Source organism: Crocodylus porosus, unplaced genomic scaffold (genome assembly GCF_001723895.1).
Source record: "Crocodylus porosus isolate Cpor-Errol unplaced genomic scaffold, CroPor_comp1, whole genome shotgun sequence".
NCBI classification, from domain to species: Eukaryota; Metazoa; Chordata; order Crocodylia; family Crocodylidae; genus Crocodylus; species Crocodylus porosus.
The window spans coordinates 3,841,213-3,849,888 of record NW_017728906.1 but is presented as its reverse complement, the minus strand read 5'-3'; the positions used below and the strand labels follow the sequence as shown (position 1 = coordinate 3,849,888).

Genomic DNA, 8,676 nt, shown 5'->3' with positions numbered 1-8,676 from the left:
CGACACATGCCTTGTAGAAGGCACATGGCTGTAAATATTGGTACTTGGCAATAAAAAGAAGACTGAAGCAATAAACAAATGAAGTTTGTTCATCAGTGGTGAACTACAGGCCAATAATTAGTTATTCTAAAAGACAATTAAAACTAAAATCCCGTATTATGGATGCAGTTCAGGAGCCAACACAGTATATGTTAACTGTGTAAATGTTGCTAGTGCATGATGAGCTTTCATAGAATCCTAGTAATGAACTATTTTGTGATTAGCTCATTTGAGATTGGAAAGATAACCCTTGTGTACAAGGCTGTGCTCTCCAGAACCTTGCTACGGGAATGCAGCTGAATATATACTGAGCAACTCATTTCCTTCCTTAACCTTTGGGGAATTAATGAAACAGTCCTGAGATATGATCAGTGATGACTGTAGAGTTTATGGTTTTTTGCAATTGCAAACTTTCAGTTTTCCCTGATAACTACCACTGCCCACTGCTGCTCGCTTATTATGCCTGATATATGTCACCTAGCGCAGAAAGCCCAGTGAAATCCAACCTGCGTATGCAGAAGGTTCACACGCTCAGTGGCTTCAAGTAATTCTTGCTCTGCCAGTTTACGCCCACGCTCAGTCTGGTCTAGTAAAGCCCTCAGCTCATCAAGCTCTGCCTGCAGAAGGTTGTTTCTCCTGTCAGCCACTGCTAGCTGTTCCTTCAGGTCTTCATTCAGATGACTGGAATCATCAAGCTGCACCTGCAATTCCTGTAAAAAAACCCAGCAGTATTTACCACCCATCAAAATGATACCATTTGATCTCAAGTCCTTCCTGAAAAATGCAAAAACACCAGAACATTTGGCAGGAGAGCTTGGTGCGAGACCTCATTAGCTAAATCTGCACATACTCTAGGGACGCTGACTGGTCTAACTCCCCATTGTGTAGTTACCGGTCAAAAGGAAGGTTGAAGAGTGACAATTGTGGGCTCATTGCATGACTCCTCATGAGGGGCCCTCTGTCCCTCTGGTGGAATCCAGTTCAACTGTTGTTGTCAAAATGGCACAGGCTAAAACATAGTAGCTGAGGACTGGTTATACTCCGTGCAGTGCTCTTGCATTGCACGTGGCCTTTTTGGAGCAAATTCTCTGTTTGAAATCATTATTACAGCTGTATTAACAAAAGCTCCCTCTCCCTGTGTGCTTGGGGTGACTATACTTGTTGTGTCTTAACAAAACCCAGCCCTTGCTTGCTGTTGGATGTCTTGGGTTGGTGTCTCCTTGGGTACCTTTATTTGTGCCTGCAGGATACGTGCAGACTTTGTTGCTTCACTGGCATGCCTGTTGGCATGACTGAGCTGGATTTCCATCTCATTGAGGTCTCCTTCCATCTTCTTCTTCAGCCGGATAGCCTCATTTCTGCTCTTGGCTTCTGCATCAAGGGTAGACTGTAGGGTGTCTATGGTACGCTGCTGGTTTCTCCTAGTTTTGGAGGGATATTGAGAAGACCTTGCTAAGAAATGGGCAAGGGCACTTGTTTTCTTCCCTCTGCAGAAATTTTATTCCAACAATATATTATCTCTGAGCCACTTCTAGTTTCTGTTCCATTGCTAAGTGGATGCGGTCATTCAGTGGTAGTGGGCGATGCCTCAAGTGTTTACCTATACCTATGCCTCAAGTGTTTACCTGTACCTATACTGCTTCCACAGCACTCCCAAAAATGCTCCTCTCAAGCATGCTTTTTCTGCTTATCATAAAATAAAGCCAGACAAACTATAAGTCACTTGACAAGAATGTCTGCTGACTTGTTTAGTATGCTTCTGGCACCAAATCAGTTAAGACTTTACTACACTCCCTTTCCTGTATTTCATTATCAAAGGTGAATGCTGTGATTCATATGACTAACAACAAAGTTGCATTTTGTCTTGGGCTTCTTGGCATATTTCTCTGACCAGCACCTTTAGTGAACTTCTCAAGAGCTGTTGCATAACCAGACAGTAAAACATTGTTCACGCTGACAGCAGGGCTGGAAAGTACCTATTTGATTAACCAATTTCTCCATAGATTATTCCCAGAAGTACATTTTCTAGAGTTTTCCTCAATCCAGTTTTGAAAGGAGAGCAATTCTTTAGCCTATCAGGGCTCACTGTAATGGGGCAAAAAAATCCCAACACTGAAAAGGCTAGAAAAACCCTCTTCCTTCCATCTTATTACTTCCCAATATATCCCTTTCAGCCATGAGATAATCCCTCTTCCCCACTGGTGTGCCACACCTTGGCACCGGCACTGCTTAGCTCAACTGCATATTAACACTGGAAGCTTGTCATTTTTTTCTCACAAGCCAAAGCAGGAGAGTTATACTGAATTACATTTTTTTCTGGCAGTATGTTGCCTTGTTTGCTCTTCACAGAGACATGAGGAGTGTAGATGAAGGGGGAGTGATAGTAGTGCTAAATGCAGAAGCAGAATATCTCTTTGGTTTGAGAAAGTAGGGCTTCTCCATTGCTGGTAAGAGCAGGGCTCCCTAGTCTGTTTTATTTACTTTTAGCTATGGACACAGGAGGAAAGAGTCATTTTCTTTCTCTGTGGTGTGATGTTTTTCTCTCTTACAAACACATGCCTCTTACAGACATTTGGTTTCTCTTGGGACAGTCGCTGCAGGAGAAACCACAAATGTAAGACAAAACCTTCTCCCTAGACCCTTTCCTCCACCCGAGCTGGTGCCACCCTATGTTCCTGCACATCACGTTAGGCCACATGGGTGCATCTGGCGTGGCTCCTGCCTGAGCCGGCCACATGCTGGGGACTTGGGGTGAGGGAGAGTGTGCAGGGAGAAGCAGGGAACAAAAGTTAGGTTCTCCTAACCTTTTTCCACTCACCTCTCTGCCCTTAGAGCAGGGGTGGGCAATTTTTGGGGCCAGAGGGTCGCTTAGGGATTTTTGGTGAGCTGTTCCAGGTGGAAGAGCAGGTGCCGACTTGGCCCGTGACAACTCACCAAGACTCCCTAAGTGGCACTGTGACCCCAGTAGTTGCCCATCCCTTCTGTAGGTGGAGGTCAAAACAACAGGAATCCTGAGTGAAACTTCATGTTAGCTTGCTTGTGAAGACAAGCTTTCCTCATATAAATGCCTCTGCACTGGTATCAAGTGAGACAAATTCTCTTTGACTAATCTACCTGGTTTTGATATGGCCCCTTACTATATTCTGAATAATGCTACTGCAGTGATGATTACATTCCCATTATAGATTCTGCATGTCTGTCTTTTAGGTAAACAGAAGAAAGTATGGGCGGTGTCATAGGGAACCCCGGCCTGACAGGGTTACAAGAGAGTGGTACAGCCCTTTTAAGAGCAAAGTCTTTATAACATGGGCAGCCAGCAGAGTAGGGGTTGAAGGACAGCCCAGTGGTCAAGTCAGCTGACTGGGACCTCAATGATGAGAAGACGGCTCAAGCCAGAGCTATATAAACCCTGGGATCGAGTCAGTCAAGGAGATCAGCCCCGAGAGATGCAGGCTGTGGAGATCGTGATGGGGGCTGTCCCCTGCCTTAAGTCTACTAGAAGGCTGGAAGCAAGTAGCTCAACCATCCTGAGAATAAGAAAGTGGAACCCAGAGACCAAGAGACACTTGTTAAAGCAAGCAAGTGGCCTTCATGTTTATCTTATAGCCAGGGTTCAAATTACACTTTGACTCTTGGGGGGTGGGGGGATCTGCAAAAAAAGTTGGACTGCCCATCATGGTGTCCTAATGAAATTGGAGACCTCCCAGGTTATGATTTTCAAATCTTATAGGGGGGCTCTCGTCTCTTATGGGGGGGCTCATCCCCCTTGAACCCTGCCATAATTTGAACCCTGCAAATAGCCAGGGGGCTTCGGGTTTTATGTTACAGTTTACGCTGGTACCTTGGTTTTGGAACTAGAGGGGTGGTTTGGAGGTCCCAGTAGTGTCCTAGGGGCATGTGATTATCTTGGGTTCTGCTGGGGAGAGGGCAGGTTCAAGGCAGAGCGAGGGCTGGGACCCAGAAGCCAGGCTTAGAGTAGTGGACCTGGGCTGCAGGACCAGCTGGAGAAGAGGGGCAGAAGCCAGGAAAGCTAAAGCTCCAATGAAAGAGGGAAGACTGAGTGTGGCCTGGAAATGAAGGGACAAGTGTCCCTCCTGATTGGTGATTTAAAATCTGTGAAGTATAAAGCACGGTGTAGGGGAGGCATGGAGCCATGCAATTAGCCCTTAAGACAAAGGACCACCACCACCCAGTGTTCCTTAGAGCAAGACCAAGTCTGAAAAGCTCTGGGGCAGCCTCCATTTTATAACTATAAAGGACATCAAGATGTGGCAGGAGAATGAAGGGGAAACTGTTCCCCCCAGAGTGAGCATGGTAAAAATGGGAATTTAGAGGTGCCCCCAGGGAGATTTTGACCACCCTAGGGGATGGCACCCTGTTACATGCTGTCAACATACTAAGAAAAAAGATTAATGAAATTAAACCATCACCCAGACTTGACCTTTTCCAGAGAACAACATACTTGGTTTTTGGTTTTGCATGTCTCTGTGCTTCTTTCTTTAGCTACAGATGAGAATATCTGAATCACACAAGAAAATTCGGAAGATTTTCAGTTTGGTGACAGACACTGGCTTAAGCCCTGAAAGAGCATTGGGACTATTAAATTTACACACTACAAACCATCCTGGTGATGATATACAACCTTATGTTGTCCAGTTCCTCTTCCTTTTCTGCCAGTTTTCTTTCAAACTCTGCTTTAATTTGGGAAAGTTCAAGTTGAAAACGAACAGTTTTACTTTCTTCATGCTCCAAGGCTCCCTGAAATAGAGTATCTAGAATCAGAGGGTTGAAAGGAACCTTAAGGGTCATCCAGTCCAACCCCCTGCACAAATGCAGGATGCACTATTCTATAACCATCCCAGATAAATGCTCATCCAGCTTCGTCTTGAACACCTCCCGTGAAGGAGAATTTAAATGGAACAAGAGTCTTCTGCCCAAGATCTCTCAGACCTCTTCAGAGTGATAAACCCTGAACAAAAATGGATGCCTAAACACTGTCCTTTCCTTTCCCCATATATATGCGGAATCCCCTGAACTCCTTTATGATCATCGAGTACTTGTGCATCTACTTTAATCACTTACTTGGTAAAGTATCATGAGGAAAATAGCTATCATTTAATGCAACTCAGCAGCTGGAAACATAAGCAGTAGGGCTTTATGAAGCTTTGGTTCCCAATTTGATTTGGTAGAGATTTGGGCTGATTCGGTGGCCGAATCTCTGAATCCAAATCAAATTAGAGGACCTTTTAATTTCTCTGAATTGAATCAGAACCCGCCAAATTGATTTGGAGAGATTCAGTGATTTGGACATAGACACAGCTTTAAATGTTTTTCCTACATACCTCAAGGTAGCAGGCGGCCCATCACTGCTGTGATGCTGGGGCACATGAAGCTTCCCACAGGAGTGCAGGGGGCTACCCAGCATGCTTGGCAGCAGACCCGGAAGTGGACCAGAAGCACTTCCAGTCCACTTCCGAGTCCACCAGGGAGTGTGCTGTTGTTCCCCCCCTTCTCCCCCCAAACACCTCCCCAGCTCAGTGACTGGTGCCTCCTGGGTTTGGTGGGGGGGGGACACCCGGGGTCCCCCTGCAGCCAATCACTGAGCCAGATAGGCATGGAGGGGGCCCAGCGTGCTCCACAGCTGACCCAGAAGTGGACCGGGGGTACTTCCAGTCCACTTCCAGGTCCACCGCTGAGCACGTGGAGGCCCCCCGCACTCCTGTGGGCTGCTCTATGTGCCCCAGCATTGCAGCAATCATAAGCTGCGCCTGCTACCTCAAGGTATGTAGAAAAAAACTTTTAAAGCTGTGTCTATATCCGAATTGCTCATTCTCCAAATCAGCATCGAATCTTCAGCTTTGGATTCGGCTAAATCGAATCAGGGACAGGGATCCAAACCAATTAAATCACTGTCCCTGATTCGGGCTGAATCTGAATCCGAATCGAATACGGCCCGCTTTGCACACCCCTAATAAGCAGCCACTTGGCCGCTTCAGACTACTTGGCCAGACAACTTGGCCAGACTGACTGCAGTTAAGGAACTGAAGTCTTTGGCAAGGTATACACACTTTTTCCACCAGCATAAAAAGCAGTAGGTAGACAAGTTCTAAAACAATACTTGGGCATTAAAAAAGAAATGATGGAAATTCTCAGATCTGTATGACACAAATGAAGCTAGCATTAAAATTAATTCTGTTTCATTAAAATACGAAGAAAGAACCAAAGGAGACTCTTTGGCAATGTTCTATTAGATCCCATTACCTTTGTGGTTTTTCCACCCATAGTTAGGAGATCTAACACAATACCTCCTCTTCAAACGCAAAGGCCTCAGACTAGTAGAACTCTCACGGAAATCAGTGACTGTGCTGACTTATTCCTGCCAAATAAGGGTTTAATGAGAGGGCTAGCTAGGTAAGGACCTGGCAGTGTTTTTGAGGGGGGCAGTGGTGAGTTGCACTATTGACAGATATCTATTTCAAAAGAAATGGTGTAAACAAAATGATATACAAAAAGAAGGAAAGATTTGCTTATCTATGAGCTCAGGGGATCATGCACCCTTTAGAGCAGTGGATGGCAGCCATGCACTGGAACAACCTGTCTCTGGTCTGACATTGGCTGGGTGGCTTCAGCACAGGGCTTTCCCCACACCTGCACCTTGGCCAGTCAGTTGGGAGCTGCAGCCACACCACCATGCTTTTTTCCAGCCCCCTACTCCATGGCTGGGGCACAGTGTAGCTCCAGCCAGTGGGGAAATGCACTACGTCTGGCAGCTGGAAGCTGTGTCCATGCAGCTGGTGTTTTTAGCCACACCTCACAGCTGTGGTGAGAACACAGTTGGAAGTTGCCCCAGTCTTAGCACACCAGCTTCCTGTTTAGCCCTGGTGCTGGCACAGGCAAAGCTCTCTAGTTTCATCAGTCAGATGCAATGACTCCACAGACTGGGTGTTGCCAACCCCTGCTTTAGTGTCATTTTACAAAATGCTCCACACTGACAATTCACAGGAATTGCAATAGCACACACAGGTACTGCAAATGTTAACGCGACAGCTAGACATTCCAATTTACAAGAGGAAAAAACCCTAAATTAAAAAAAATCCACTCTACATTTGACTTTTGATATAAGATATATCATCGCTTTGGGGTGTAGCTTTTTACCTTTGTGCTTACTATGCTCTGCTTACAGCTTTATTGAATTTTAAGGAAGCATTCCATACAATTTATGAAAGTGATGTTTGCTCATTATACGCCCAAGAAATGATATATACTATTTAAAGAGATAAATATATATTCGGCACATATAATCACTCTCAGCAACTCAGAGCTGTGGAAAAAGGCATGCTTTTCCTTTGCTCTGATCTCAACACCTGTTTATTTGGCCGTGAAATCCCTGCTAAGTATAGAACATCCTGCAATACACAAAAAATTCACATATTTAAATGTATGAAGATAACAATAATTTCATTAACTATTATTTAGAGAAGGGGATATAAGATAATAACACAAAAAGTATCAAATCATATTGCCTGTGAAGGCTTGAGTTATCCCTCCACTGGACCAAAGCAGTCATGATGCACAAAAGCTCTGCAATGCGCTAAATGCTCAAGAAAGCTGCAAACTAGCCTTTTAAATAAACAATCAGAAACAGGTCAACAACTTCAGTTTTATAAAAGGACTACCAATTTTGGATGCCCTAATCTGAATTGAGATGGAAGGGCCTGATTTCTGAAAAATTAGACCCCTTGCAAGACATTTCAGTTTGGACACCTAAAATGGTTAGAAATTTTAGATTGACAAGGCGTATAGGAAGAAAAGTAGGAGATGCTTTTTAACACGTGATCTTTCTCATATTTACTGTCTTAACATAGAAGTTTGAAAGAGGAAGTAGAAAATCCCTTTCTCTTCCTTCAGCTCTTTCCCCTTACCTCAGCTTCTTCCAGGGCTAGCTGAACCTCTGACTTTTCTTGTTCAACCTGTTTCTTGATCTTCTCAATCTCATGAAGGCTCTTGTTTCCTTCACTAATCTGATTAGTCAGATCAGAAATTTCCTCTGAAATGGCAAGACAGAACAACTTAGGGACAAGAAAGAGTCCAGGAAACATATTAACATTGTACCACCTGGCCCAGAGAGTAGCTACAAAAATCTCCTTCTTAACTCTACAATTGACTTGTACAAGTTGTGCTAGTTTCATTGAAATCAGTTTAGTTACACTGATGCAATGTGTGTGTGTGTGTGTGTGTGTGTGTGTGTGTGTGTGTGTGTGAATCCTCTTATTACCTGTTTGAGACACTAACTCTTCTTGACCTATATGGAAAGAGTTTGTTGCGCTTGTGACACCAGCTAACCTAGGGTTTACTTTATGATCATCTGATCTCTTATTCCTTTAATTTTTTGTTCTTGTTTTAAACTTAACTCCAGTGGACAAACAATATATAGTATCAGTATATGATGATCTTCATCCGAGAGTGCTGAAGGAGCTGGCCAAAATCATTGTAGAACCCCTGGCAAAATCCTTCCGCAACTCGTAGCACTCTGGAGAAGACCCTGAGGACTGGAAGAGGGCTAATGTTGTGTCCATCCACAAGAAGGGCAGGAGGGAGGACCCAAGTAACTATAACCTAATCAACCTAATTTCCATC

At 44.4% G+C, this 8,676-nt stretch overlaps 1 protein-coding gene across 3 annotated transcripts in view; it reads right to left on the bottom strand.

The window, feature by feature from the left end:
* The window catches only part of MYH15 (myosin heavy chain 15), a 70,156-nt gene that overhangs the window by 7,161 nt on the left and 54,319 nt on the right, over positions 1 to 8,676 (bottom strand). For all 3 annotated transcript variants that reach the window (XM_019528610.1, XM_019528612.1, XM_019528611.1), the window contains 4 exons: positions 7,962 to 8,086; positions 4,682 to 4,797; positions 1,268 to 1,460; positions 546 to 749 (listed from right to left, as the gene is read on the bottom strand). In XM_019528610.1, coding sequence (XP_019384155.1) covers positions 546 to 749; positions 1,268 to 1,460; positions 4,682 to 4,797; positions 7,962 to 8,086 — 638 coding nt within the window. The remainder of the gene's footprint in view (positions 1 to 545; positions 750 to 1,267; positions 1,461 to 4,681; positions 4,798 to 7,961; positions 8,087 to 8,676) is intronic.